The sequence below is a fragment of the Leucopleurus acutus genome, assembly GCF_964270905.1.
Source record: "Leucopleurus acutus genome assembly, chromosome: 4".
NCBI lineage: Eukaryota > Metazoa > Chordata > Mammalia > Artiodactyla > Delphinidae > Leucopleurus > Leucopleurus acutus.
Genome location: NC_139146.1, coordinates 44,948,883 through 44,963,460, shown reverse-complemented (window position 1 = coordinate 44,963,460; position 14,578 = coordinate 44,948,883). Strand labels below are relative to the sequence as shown.

Below are 14,578 nucleotides of genomic sequence, written 5' to 3'. Positions count from 1 at the left end.
CAAATTGTTTAGATGTTAACTCTAAGGAGATTAATGGGATTGAGGAATTAGGAGTAAGAGGAAATACCGCATTTTTATTCTGTATACTTCTGTATTTGAATTTTGACAAAAATGCATTCATGTTTTACTTGTACAATTTTACTTGTATAATTTTGCGGTATGCGGGCCTCTCACTGTTGTGGCCTCTCCTGTTGCGGCGCGCAGGCTCAGCGGCCATGGCTCACAGGCCCAGCCGCTCCGCAGCATGTGGGATCTTCCCGGACCGGGGCATGAACCCACGTCCCCTGCATCGGCAGGCGGACTCTCAACCACTGTGCCACCAGGGAAACCCTACTTGTATAATTTTAAAGTGAACCAAGTAGAAACTAGAGTAATTCAAATAATTTAAGAAAAAGATATTTTGAAAAAACTTTTTAAAAAACAAAAGCCAAACCGTAACAGTTTTAATTAATACTAAAACTGGCCAGAGGTCCACCCTGTCAGTTGGAAAACTGTGGCCCATGCACCAGAGAGAGCCTGCTGCTTGTTTTTGTACAGGCTGCAAGCTAAGATTTTTACATCTTTAAATGATATATATATATGTAAATATATGTGTAAAAATTATATGAAATTCAAATTTTAGTGTCCATAAAAGTTGATGAAAGATTGATCAGAAAACAATCACACTTATTCATTACATATTTTCTGTGGCTGCTCTTGCAGTACCACAGCAGAACTGAGTCGTTGCGACAGAGCATGGTCCACAGACTCTAAAATATTTACCGTCTGGCACTTAGAAAAAGTTTGCCAACCAATTTCAAAGAGCAACACATCATCATCAACTTTATGGAGAAATGTTCATCATTACATCTTACCAGTTTTAAGGAAATGTCCCAAAACATATTGACTTTGGTCTTTCAGTATACTGACCAGCACAGGATATTCTTTAGAAAGACTCAATGTGTATACCTATTTATCCTTGCCTGTCCAAAAAAATGGTTTTCAACTTATTCTCAATCAAGCATTGCTTTGAGGGAGGGGGCTGGAAAGTTAATACACACAACAACACAAGTACAACACAAGTACATCCCAAACCAAAGAAAACAATTTTACCTTAGTAAATACTCAGCATATACTACAGGCTCTGGCAAAATCTGCTCTAAAAATTCTTCACCTTCATCTCCTTTTGATCTCAAATATTCACAAAGGACACGCCAATACAAAGCAATTTCAGGAGTTAATGTATCTGCTGGAATCAATTTCCTTCATTTAAAAGGGAGACAGAATGTATCTTAATATCCAGTAAAAATATGAACTGAGTAGAAAAGTGGGAATAAGCAGACTTGATTTATAACCACCATCATTTTAACTGCAGAGTCATTAACTTATCCACACAAAAGAGAATGAAAATATTTAAACCAAAAGAGAAAAAAAAAATCAAATGAGCAAACACAATAGGGATCCATGCTGTTGGACTTTCCATGGTAAGCTAATGCAAAAATCAAAGTAACAAAACAAAACAAAAAACGCAGCTAAAGTAGTCTATGATAAAGTAGTGAGTTCTAACACAAGGAGGAAAAAAAGGGAAAAAAGACATCCACCAGACTAAAGAAAAGACATGTAGATAAAAAGTACTGATACAATCTTAAGTAATGCAGAAGAGGACTAATTTTAATTGCAGAGGTTCATCCGTATCATATTTCAAATAATGAATACTTTACATACCTGCCATCATTATTTTTACAGATTTCTGCCAGTTCATTAAGAGGAGTCACTGAAAATAAGGCATTGAGAACAGAGACTGCCACTTCAGAAGAATTTTCCACATCTAACCGATGAAGCAACTCTAATATACTTCCTTCAGTGAAACGTAACCAGCCTTGGAGAAGATGCTTCTGCACTGCTTGTTTCACAGCATCTGTTAAGTCATTTGAAACACAGGTGAACAAAGTCTCCCTCTAGCTTCCATTTCCTATATTTTGTCTGTTTTAATTAACTCTTATCAGATCAATGTTAACTAAGTCCACATTTACTAGAAAAATGGGACCAGACAGAGGCAAAACAACGCATACTAAAGAAAAACTTAAAAGTACAATGATATTGTAAAAAGTGAAAAGTCACTGTGATGCTCACTTCCATATGAAAATGGAATAGGTCAGAACCAAATATACAACCACTACCACAGCCTACAAAAATATTTTTGCATTCCTTCTCCCCTGAGTTCACTGGGCTTCAGGTACTAGTCTAGACTATATATAACACCTATTATTTTACTTGTTGCCTGACTTCATCCATTTATTACATGATTGATATGTGCAGTAGTGAATCATACAGGCATATGATTGAAAAACCTTATTCTTAGTTTTTAAAGTCATCCTAGTCATTAGTCCTTCAAACTCATGTTTTCTTGCTACAGCAAAATTAAGCCATCTTAACCTTCTCATGGGGTTTGGAAATTTAAAATATATCATTCTTCATATCATTGCTATAAGTTGATTCTCCAGCTGTAACAAAGAGAAAAGGTGGGGGGGACTAGAAAAATTATACTGGTCTGACCATTTCTAATTGTTTCGGATACACAGAACACATTCATAGGAGGATATACACAAAAGGGATAAGACAGCATTTTTTTTAAAGGAAGCGAAAGCGGTGAAAAAGAGATCCTGCCCTACTTCTGATGTTATTTTTATAGCCTTAAGCTTTAGTTTCTCCACACATAAAACACAGAAAAATTAAAACAAACTGCTACTTCTAAGTACCAAGACCTTTAACCCTAGAAAATGTATTCTATACAATACACGTAGATAAACTTTGACAGGCTGTGGGAATGATAGGCTTACCTGACCTAATTTAGGACACTCTCCTAAACCTTTTAAATCTAACCTCAAAATCTACTAATGTTTTGTCTATAATGATATCTAACTTACCTGATCTGTCATTAAGACCTTGTTGAAGGAGCATTACTCTCTGAGCAATGGACATAGCTCTCATGTGAACCTTTTCAGCTAAAACCTTAAAGAGATGATAATAAAAAAATGGCCATTAAACTCAATATAATTTATGTATTTTATAACTAGTAATATCTCCTTCACCTAAGAAAATTATCCAGAATTTCCAAAAAAATTAATATCTGGTAACACATTAATGCAGTAAGATTCTACCTAAATTATCTACACTCTCCGTCCATAAAAATCTCAATTGAATTATTATGTGCCAAATATTTTTCAAAAGTATTTTAAGAGGGATTACGGCAGGGAAGATGGTGGAAGAGTAAGACACAGAGATCACCTACTTCCCCACAGATACATCAGAAATACATCTACACGTGGAACAACTCCTACAGAACATCTACTGAACGCTGGCAGAAGACCTCAGACCTCCCAAAAGGCAAGAAACTCCCCCACGTATCTGGGGAGAGCAAAAGAAAAAATAAACAGAGACAAAAGAATAGGGACGGGACCTGCATCAGTGGGAGGGAGCTGTGAAGGAGGAAAGTCTTCCACACACTAGGAAGCCCCTTTGAGGGCGGAGACGGCGGGTGGCGGAGGGGGGAAACTTCGGAGCCACGGAGGAGAGCACAGCAACAGGGGTGCGAAGGGCAAAGCGGAGAGACTCCCGCACAGAGAATCGGTGTTCACCGGCACTCACTAGCCCAAGAGTCTTGTCTGCTCACCCGCCGGGGCCAGGGCTGGGAGCTGAGACTCGGACTTCGGTCGGAACGCAGGGAGAGGACTGGGGTTGGCGGCGTGAACGCAGCCTGCAGGGGTTAGTGCACCACAGCTAACCAGAAGGGAGTCCGGGGAAAAGTCTGGACCTGCCGAAGAGGCAAGAGACTTTTTCTTCCCTCTTTGCTTCCTGGTACGCGGGGAGAGGCGATTAAGAATGCTGCTTAAAGGAGCGCCAGAAATGGGTGCGAGCCGCGGCTAACAACGCGGACCCCAAAGATGGGCATGAGACGCTAAGGCGGCTGCTGCTGCCGCCACCAAGAAGCCTGAGTGCGAGCACAGGTCACTATACAACCCTCCCTTCCCTTCCGGGGAGCCTGTGCAGCCCGCCACTGCCAGGGTTTCGTGATCCAGGGACAACTTCCCCGGGAGAACGCACGGCGCGCCTCAGGCGGGTACCACGTCACGCTGGCCTCTGCCGCCGCAGGCTCGCCCCGCACTCCATACTGATCCCTCCCCCCGGCCTGAGTGAGCCAGAGCCCCCGAATCAGCAGCTCCTTTAACCCCGTCCTGTCTGAGCGAAGAACAGATGCCCTCCAGCGACCTACACGGAGAGGCGGGGCCAAATCCACAGCTGAGCCCTGGGAGCTGTGCAAACAAAGAGAGAAAGGTAAATCTCTCCCAGCACCCTCAGGAGCAGGGATTAAATCTCCACAATCAACTTGATGTACCCTGCATCTGTGGAATACCTGAATAGACAACGAATCATCCCAAATTGAGGAGGTGGCCTTTGAGGCCAAGATTTATTATTTTTTCCCCTTTTCCTCTTTTTGTGAGTGTGTATGTGTATGCTTCTGTGTGAGATTTTGTCTGTAGAGCTTTGCTTTCACCATTTATCCTATGGTTCTATCCGTCCGTTTTTTTTTTTTCCTTTTTAAAAATTTTTTTCTTAATAATTATTTTTTATTTTAATAGCTTTATTTTATTTTATCTTACTTTATTTTATTTTCTTTTATCCTCTTTCTTTCTACTTTTTCTCCCTTTTATTCTGAGCTGTGGCTCTTGGTGCTGCAGCCAGGAGTCAGTGCTGTGCCTCTGAGGTGGGAGAGCCAACTTCAGGACACTGGTCCACAAGAGACCTCCCAGCTCCATGTAATATCAAATGGCGAAAATCTCCCAGGGATCTCCATCTCAACACCAACACCCAGCTTCACTCAAAGACCAGCAAGCTACAGTGCTGGACACCCTATGCCAAACAACTAGCAAGACAGGAACACAACCCCACCCATTAGCAGAGAGGCTGCCTAAAATCATAAGAAGTCCACAGACACCCCAAAACACACCACCAGACATGGACCTGCCCACCAGAAAGACAAGATCCAGCCTCATTCACCAGAACACAGGCACTAGTCCCCTCCACCAGGAAGCCTACAAAACCCACTGAACCAACATCAGCCACTGGGGAGAGACACCAAAAACAATGGGAACTATGAACCTGCAGCCTGCAAAAAGGAGACCCCAAACACAGTAAGATAAGCAAAATGAGAAGATAGAAAAACACACAGCAGATGAAGGAGCAAGATAAAAACCCACCAGACCTAACAAATGAAGAGGAAATAGGCAGTCTACCTGAAAAAGAATTCAGAATAATGATAGTAAAGATGATCCAAAATCTTGGAAATAGAATAGAGAAAATGCAAGAAACATTTAACAAGGACGTAGAAGAACTAAAGATGAAACAAGCAACGATGAACAACACAATAAATGAAATTAAAAATACTCTAGAAGGGATCAATAGCAGAATAACTGAGGCAGAAGAACGGATAAGTGATTAGGAAGATAAAACAGTGGAAATAACTACTGCAGAGCAGAATAGAGAAAAAAGAATGAAAAGAACTGAGGACAGTCTCAGAGACCTCTGGGACAATATTAAACGCACCAACATTCAAATCACAAGGGTTCCAGAAGAAGAAGAGAAAAAGAAAGGGACTGAGAAAATATTTGAAGAGATTATAGCTGAAAACTTCCCTAATATGGGAAAGGAAATAGTCAAGTCCAGGAAGCACAGAGAGTCCCATACAGGGTAAATCCAAGGAGAAACACGCCAAGACACAAATTAATCAAACTGTCAAAAATAAAATACAAAGAAAACATATTAAAAGCAGCAAGGGAAAAACAACAAATAACACACAAGGGAATCCCCGTAAGGTTAAGAGCTGATCTTACAGCAGAAATTCTGCAAGCCAGAAGGGACTGGCAAGACATATTTAAAGTGATGAAAGAGAAAAACCTACAACCAAGATTACTCTAACCAGCAAGGATCTCACTCAGATTTGATGGAGAAATTAAAACCTTTACAGACAAGCAAAAGCTGACAGAGTTCAGCACCACCAAACCAGCTTTACAACAAATGCTAAAGGACCTTCTCTAGGCAAGAAACACAAGAGAAGGAAAAGACCTACAATAACAAACCCAAAACAATTAAGAAAATAAGAACAGGAACATACATGTCGTTAATTACCTTAAATGTAAATGGATTAAATGCTCCCACCAAAAGACACAGACTGGCTGAATGGATACAAAAACAAGACCCATATATATGCTGTCTACAAGAGACCCACTTCAGACCTATGGACACATACAGACTGAAAGTGAGGGAATGGAGAAAGGTACTCCATGCAAATGGAAATCAGAAGAAAGCTGGAGTAGCAATTCTCATATCAGACAAAATAGACTTTAAAATAAAGACTATTAGAAGAGACAAAGAAGGACACTACATAATGATCAAGGGAGCGATCCAAGAAGAAAATATAACAATTGTAAATATTTATGCACCCAACATAGGAGCACCTCCATGCATAAGGCAAATACTAACAGCCATAAAAGGGGAAATCGACAGTAACACAATCATAGTAGGGGACTTTAACACCCCACTTTCACCAATGGACAGATCACCCAAAATGAAAATAAATAAGGAAACACAAGCTTTAAAGGATACATTAAACAAATGGACTTAATTGATAATTTATAGGACATTCCATCCAAAAACAACAGAATACACGTTTTTCTCAAGTGCTCATGGAACATTCTCCAGGATAGATCATATCTTGGGTCACAAATCAAGCCTTGGTAAATTTAAGAAAATTGAAATTGTATCAAGTATCTTTTCCAATCACAATGCTATGAGACTAGATATCAATTACAGGAAAAGAGCTGTAAAAAATATAAACACATGGAGGCTAAACAATACACTACTTAATAACGAAGTGATCACTGAAGAAATCAAAGAGGAAATCAAAAAATACCTAGAAACAAATGACAATGGAGACATGATGACCCAAAACCTATGGGATGCAGCAAAAGCAGTTCTAAGAGGGAAATTTATAGCAATACAACCCTACCATAAGAAACAGGAAACATCTCGAATAAACAACCTAACCTTGCACCTAAAGCAACTAGAGAAAGAAGAACAAAAAAACCCCAAAGTTAGCAGAAGGAAAGAAATCATAAAGATTAGAGCAGAAATAAATGAAAAAGAAATGAAGGAAACGATAACAAAGATCAATAAAACTAAAAGCTGGTTCTTTGGGAAGACAAACAAAATTGATAAACCATTAGCCAGACTCATCAAGAAAAAAGGGGAGAAGACTCAAATCAATAGAATTAGGAATGAAAAAGGAGAAGTAACAACTTACACTGCAGAAATATAAAAGATCATAAGACATTACTACAAGCAACTCTATGCCAATAAAATGGACAACCTGGAAGAAAGAGACAAATTCTTAGAAATGCACAACCTCCAAGACTGAACCAGGAAGAAATAGAAAATATGAACAGACCAATCACAAGCACTGAAATTGAAAGTGTGATTAAAAATCTTCCAACAAACTAAAGTCCAGGACCAGATGGCTTCACAGGCGAATTCTATCAAACATTTAGAGAAGAGGTAACACCTATCCTTCTCAAACTCTTCCAAAATATAGCAGAGGGAGGAACACTCCCAAACTCATTCTACAAGGCCACCATCACCCTGATACCAAAACCGGACAAGGATGTCACAAAGAAAGAAAACTACAGGCCAATATCACTGATGAACATAGATGCAGAAATCCTCAACAAAATACTAGCAAACAGAATCCAACAGCACATTAAAAGGATCATACACCATGATCAAGTGGGGTTTATTCCAGGAATGCAAGGATTCTTCAATATACGCAGATCAATCAATGTGATACACCATATTAACAAACTGAAGGAGAAAAACCATAGGATCATCTCAATAGATGCAGAGAAAGCTTTCAACAAAATTCAACACCCATTTATGATAAAAACCCTGCAGAAAGTAGGCATAGAGGGAATTTTCCTCAACATAATAAAGGCCATATATGACAAACCAACAGCCAACATCGTCCTCAATGGTGAAAAACTGAAAGCATTTCCACTAAGATCAGGAACAAGACAAGGTTGCCCACTCTCACCACTCTTATTCAACATAGTTTTGGAAGTTTTAGCTACAGCAATCAGAGAAGAAAAGGAAATAAAAGGAATCCAAATCGGAAAAGAAGAAGTAAAGCTGTCACTGTTTGCAGATGACATGATCCTATACATAGAGAATCCTAAAGATGCTACCAGAAAACTACTAGAGCTAATCAATGAATTTGGTAATGTAGCAGGATACAAAATTAATTCACAGAAATCTCCGGCATTCCTATACACCAATGATGAAAAATCTGAAAGTGAAATCAAGAAAACACCCCATTTACCATTGCAACAAAAAGAATAAAATACCTAGGAGTAAACCTACCTAAGGAGACAAAAGACCTGTATGCAGAAAATTAAAAGACACTGTTGAAAGAAATTAAAGATGATACAAATAGATGCAGAGATATCATGTTCTTGGATTGGAAGAACCAACATTGTGAAAATGACTCTACTACCCAAAGCAATCTACAGATTCAATGCAGTCCCTATCAAATTACCACTGGCATTTTTCACAGAACTAGAACAAAAAACTTCACAATTTGTATGGAAACACAAAAGACCCCAAATAGCCAAAGCAATCTTGAGAACGAGAAACGGATCTGGAGAAATCAGGCTCCCTGACTTCAGACTATACTACAAAGCTACAGTAATCAAGACAGTATGGTACTGGCACAGAAACAGAAAGATAGATCAATGTAACAGGATAGAAAGCCCAGAAATAAACCCACACACATATGGTCACCTTGTCTTTGATAAAGAAGGCAGGAATGTACAGTGGAGAAAGGACAGCCTCTTCAATAAGTGGTGCTGAGAAAAATGGACAGGTACACGTAAAAGTATGAGATTAGAACACTCCCTAACACCATACACAAAAATAAGCTCAAAATGGATTAAAGACCTAAACATAAGGCCAGACACTATAAAACCCTTAGAGGAAAACATAGGCAGAACACTCTATGACATAAATCACAGCAAGATCCTTTTTGACCCACCTCCTAGGAAATGGAAATAAAAACAAAAACAAACAAATGGGACCTAATGAAACTTCAAAGCTTTTGCACAGCAAAGGAAACCGTAAACAAGATGAAAAGACAACCCTCAGAATGGGAGAAAATATTTGCAAATGAAGCAACTGACAAAGGATTAATCTCCAAAATTTACAAGCAGCTCATGCTGCTCAATAACAAAAAAACAAACAACCCAATCCAAAAATGGGCGGAAAACCGAAACAGACATTTCTCCAAAGAAGATATACAGATTGCCAACAAACACATGAAAGAATGCTCAACATCATTAATCATTAGAGAAATGCAAATCAAAACTACAATGAGATATCATCTCACACCAGTCAGAATGGCCATCATCAAAAAATCTAGAAACAATAAATGCTGGAGAGGGTGTGGAGAAAAGGGAACACTCTTGCACTGCTGGTGGGAATGTGAATTGGTACAGCCACTGTGGAGAACAGTATGGAGGTTTCTTAAAAAACTACAAATAGAACTACCATATGACCCAGCAATCCCACTACTGGGCATATACCCTGAGAAAACCATAATTCAAAAAGAGTCATGTACCAAAATGTTCATTGCAGCTCTACTTACAACAGCCAGGAGATGGAAACAACCTAAGTGTCCATTATCGGATGTATGCACAAAGATGATGTGGCACATGTATACAATGGAATATTACTCAACCATAAAAAGAAATGGAATTGAGTGATTTGTAATGAGGTGGATGGACGTAGAGTCTGTCATACAGAGTGAAGTAAGTCAGAGGGAGAAAGACAGATACCGTATGTTGACATATATATATGGAACTTAAGAAAAAGAAAATGTCATGAAGAACCTAGGGGTAAGAGAGGAATAAAGACACAGACCTACTAGAGAATGGACTTGAGGATATGGGGATGGGGAAGGGTAAGCTGTGACAAAGCGAGAGTGTGGCATGGACATATATACACTACCAAATGTAAAATAGATAGCTAGTGGGAAGCAGCCGCATAGCACAGGGAGATCAACTCGGTGCTTTGTGACCACCTAGAGGGGTGGGATAGGGAGGGTGGGAGGGAGGGAGACACAAGAGGGAAGAGATATGGGAACATATGTATATGTATAACTGATTCACTTTGTTATAAAGCAGAAACTAACACACCATTGTCAAGCAATTATACTCCAATAAAGATGTTTAAAAAAAAAGTATTTTAAGAATACAGCTTCTTGTCTTTTAAGAACATGTCTATATAAGATATTGGACTTATTTACCTGATAAGCCAGCTTTCTGACAGCCTCTTTCACATCCTTGGTGCGCCCTACAATTTTTGGCAAAGTCTTTGCTGATGGCGCAATACATGATAACACTGCCCGCCTAACTTCTGGATTTGAATCATTTTCAATCAAAGTAGCATATGCTAAAAATAGAGCAATACATTTTAGTACGCTAACAACATATTATTTAGTTAGCCATAGTCATAGATAACCCACATTTTGATATTTAATCTTTAAAATGATAAAAATCATTTTTTAGTCTTACACATTTAATTTTAGCTGAAGATTTTTTTCTGCCAACATCCCTTAAAAAGGACAGAATTAGAAATTAGTCAATGGACTAGGCAGGAAGGCTAAAACTGAAAATAAATAACCCTAAAGATCATGGAAAATCCATCATTCAGATTATGTCTTTGCTACTCTTTAAGATTTAGAAACAAGTCTAGGATGGAAGCCAGTTTATTTTAAACGGATATGGCTTTATAAAGAGCTCAGTATTTTGATTTTTAATGAATCCTAAAAAGAAATAACTTCTGATCTTATCATTGAACAAAACTCATTTCCTGTATTTAAATATTTATTCACCTCTATTTCTCAGATTTTCCCATGCTTTATAATCAAGTATATGTTGACTACTAAACATATATGTTTCACATATTATTATGCCCCTCATTTAACACCAAAAAATACCAACTACCACCAGTTATCAAAATTATAAAGGTAGTAACAGGGACAAAGAGAAAAACAAACCAGAAGAGTTCCCAAAATAAACCTAGGCATATATGGAAAACTGGAATATGACTATCTTTATGAGCCCAGAGGTAGAGAAAGATTTCTTAAATAAAAGAAAGTGCAAATCATACAGGAAGAGACTGGTAATTCTGACATTAGGAATTTCTGCCCCAAAAAAGACATAGTGAAGACAGTGAAATAATCCATCGAAAGCAGGAAGATCTAACAATTCATATAACCCAAGGATTTCCCTTCAGAATATATAAAGAACCCCAATTAATAAGACAAACCAATAGAAAAATGAGAACACGTTAATAGGCATTATACAGAAGAAACAAAATTGGCTGCTAAATATATGAAAAGATGCATAACAATGACATATGATACACACAACCTGATTAACAAAAATTTAAAAATCTGACAGTACCAAACACTAGAGAGGATATGGCTCAATGAACAAGTTTATGCACTGTTATTGGAAATATAAATTGATAAATGTTTTGTAGAACACTTGTACCTCATCTAATAAAGCTGAATGCACATATCCCAACAAGTCCACCCTTAGGTACATATCCTAGAAAAACTGTGCACCAGAAGCCATGTACTGTGTAAGAAAGTTCATAGCAACGACACTGTATTTTAAGAGGAAAATAACTGGAAACAACTAGAAGGTCCATCAATAATAGAAACAATAAAATTGTCTTACATTCATACAATAGAACAGTATATCAGTAATGTATCAACATGGATGAATGTTACAATGAGAAATAATGTTGAGAGCACAGAAAAATATAGTATGATCCACAAAACATACAAAATGATACGCAAAACTTAAACATTATTTAGAAGTATATACATGTGGTTAACTGTTTAAACAAACAAACAAAAGGGAACCCAAAATTCAAGATATTCGTTAATTCAGAGGGAGAGTAATATAACTAGAAAGGGACATAAGATAGGCTTCAGAGGTATTGATGATGCTCTATTTATTTTTAGGTTGGATGGTGGCTACTTGGGTATTTTTTTTAATCATATATTTTTACATACATGTATGTGTGTGTGTATATATAAACTATGCTCTTCCATAATATTTCATAATAAGAAAATTCATCTGCTGAGAATTTAACAAAGTCAGTGAAACTGAAAAAGGATTTAAGGAGCTATACATACCATTAACCACCAGGCATTCATCATCTTTGGGATCCTGAAGGCGTGAAAGAGCAAGAACTGCCTGTATCCTTACATTTGGAATTTTATCTTTCAATCTAATAAGCATGGCTTCATTAATTTTATCAAACAAATCATCATCAATCTGGGCATTTTCTGGCATATTTCCCAAGAGCTTGTTTATGAGCTGGCACACTCTAAATCTAACTGCATTGCTGTTTGCTTCATGAGACTAAAACAGAAACAAAACAAAATTTATTCCAAGTCACATACCATTACTAAATAATGACATACCATTTGAATTCTATGTTTAGAATTCAAGAATTTATAGCAATAATTCATTCCTTGCAGAAAAACTATAATGCTACCTTGATCCATATATACATGCTAAATACACATTACATAACATAAAAGTCTCAAAATACACAGTCTAAAGTATCTGCTAAATTACAAGAGCATATTCCTCTTCGGAGGAACTCTTTACTTTTGAACTAGAGAACCCATTTCAAACAAATGTATGTAAGAACTGGTTTAGAATGGTCATTAAAAATTTAATGCTGGAGTTTTTAAAAGTTCACTTTTTAATCTTAATGACAGTTCTAATATTTCCTATAAAAGGCAGATTCGTTCAGACATTTTCTCAATTACCAGATATTCATTCTCTAAGATATACAAACTCCCATGGCCCTTTTAAAATAGTAAAATTTTCTACAATATTCCCTCGAAATTCTAGTTTTCGTATACCTTTAATAGAAAAGTAAACAAATAATTTAAAATGCCACCATCTTCCTCTTCTTCATCATCTTCCATATCTGATTGGTGAAATGAAGTAACAAACTTTGCTGCAAATTCTATTATCCTCTCCACAGCTGGTTCTCGTTTATAGACCACCATAGCATATTTAAGGTAATTAACAAACTCCTCATAAAAACCTGTTTTGTCATCCACCTGAAAGAGAAAAGAAACCCTTCACAAACTGCAGGGATAAAATCCTTTTTTCTCAACATTACTCTAAGACACTGAAAACACCAGCCCTAACGCAAACAAACTAAAATCATTATTTAGTAAACTCTCAATTATCCAAACCATCAAAGGGGAAATAAATTTGCACTAATTTCTCTCCAGAGAAACTTATTTCTCCCAGGAAGAAAACAAACATGAATTTTGACAGTGAAAGGACTCCTCTGATTTTTTTTTTTTAACACCCTTGAATTCTCAATATGATGCCTTGGTACCAGTTTAGTAAAAATCTGCTTCTTCATGAACAACCCAAAATCAACCACAGCGTTTGCATTTTACCGTATTACCCTTAATATTACACAGCAATTTCCTTTTGATATAACTCACATCCTACCTCATATCCTCAAGCCCTATACTGACTTACAATTTTTCTCGGACCTCAAGATAATTTATTCTCCCGAAATTCATGGTCCTATTCTTCTTGAGGTTTCATTTAAAAACGAAACAAACAGTAAATTCATGGTCCTATTCTTCTTGAAGTTTCATTTAAAAACGAAACAAACAGTATTTACATGACTAAGAAGAGCCAAGTCCTAACGATTAATTTGCTAATTGGTGATTTGATACAATTTAACAGTGGGGCGAGGTTTACGTAATTAAATGTGGGCGGTGATCTGAGGGACAACACCGCGTTCAGGATCCACGCTGCGGCCCTACACTAGATGCCCGGTCGCCACGGTACGCGCAAACTCTTCTCCAAGTTCACCGCCAGTGGATTAACGGTCCGCGCCGGAGGCCGCTGGGAAGAGGCGGGGGGGAGGGGAGGGTTTGCCTCTCCGAACCAGGTCGTGAAAGTTAAGGAGGTTGAAGTCTTGGTGCGCGGAGTCGGGAAGGTCGCGGGAAGCCCCCGGGAGAGGCCAGGCCGAGCCGGGGAAGGGAGGGGCGGGGGCCCGGTGCCGCGGGCCGCATCGCTTACCGAGTGGTAGGTGCGGCTCAGCGCCACCACCAGCTTCGCCTGGTTCTGGTGCGGCTGCTGCGCCAGCTGGAAGGCCTCCTTAATCGGCAGCAGCCTCTTCTCCGCCCCCATGGCGCCGGGACCCTGTCCTGACGAAGCCTGTCAGCGCTCGGCTTCAGCTGACCGACTGACCACGGTCAGGGACTCCACAGGTACGCTTCAGTCTCCAGTCTGCAGGCGGCCGACAGCCGAGGGCGTGGTAACCGCCAAAGCGTTCAAATAACTCCCGCGGGAGAAGGAAATACGCGAGACTATCGCGAGAGTTTAGAGCGGCGAGAGTGGGAAGAGATGGGACCACCCCCCTCAACCCCACC

The 14,578-nt window shown here is 38.7% G+C and overlaps 1 protein-coding gene across 1 annotated transcript in view; it reads right to left on the bottom strand.

Moving 5' to 3' along the window:
- The window catches only part of NCAPG (non-SMC condensin I complex subunit G), a gene marked incomplete at its 5' end in the record, with an annotated part of 46,258 nt that extends 31,922 nt beyond the window's left edge, over window positions 1-14,336 (bottom strand). Inside the window, 7 exons of the mRNA XM_082837571.1 lie at window positions 1,093-1,242; window positions 1,705-1,897; window positions 2,907-2,991; window positions 10,388-10,533; window positions 12,293-12,521; window positions 13,034-13,237; window positions 14,226-14,336. Coding sequence (XP_082693697.1) covers window positions 1,093-1,242; window positions 1,705-1,897; window positions 2,907-2,991; window positions 10,388-10,533; window positions 12,293-12,521; window positions 13,034-13,237; window positions 14,226-14,336 — 1,118 coding nt within the window. The remainder of the gene's footprint in view (window positions 1-1,092; window positions 1,243-1,704; window positions 1,898-2,906; window positions 2,992-10,387; window positions 10,534-12,292; window positions 12,522-13,033; window positions 13,238-14,225) is intronic.
- Between the last annotated feature and the right edge of the window lie 242 nt (window positions 14,337-14,578).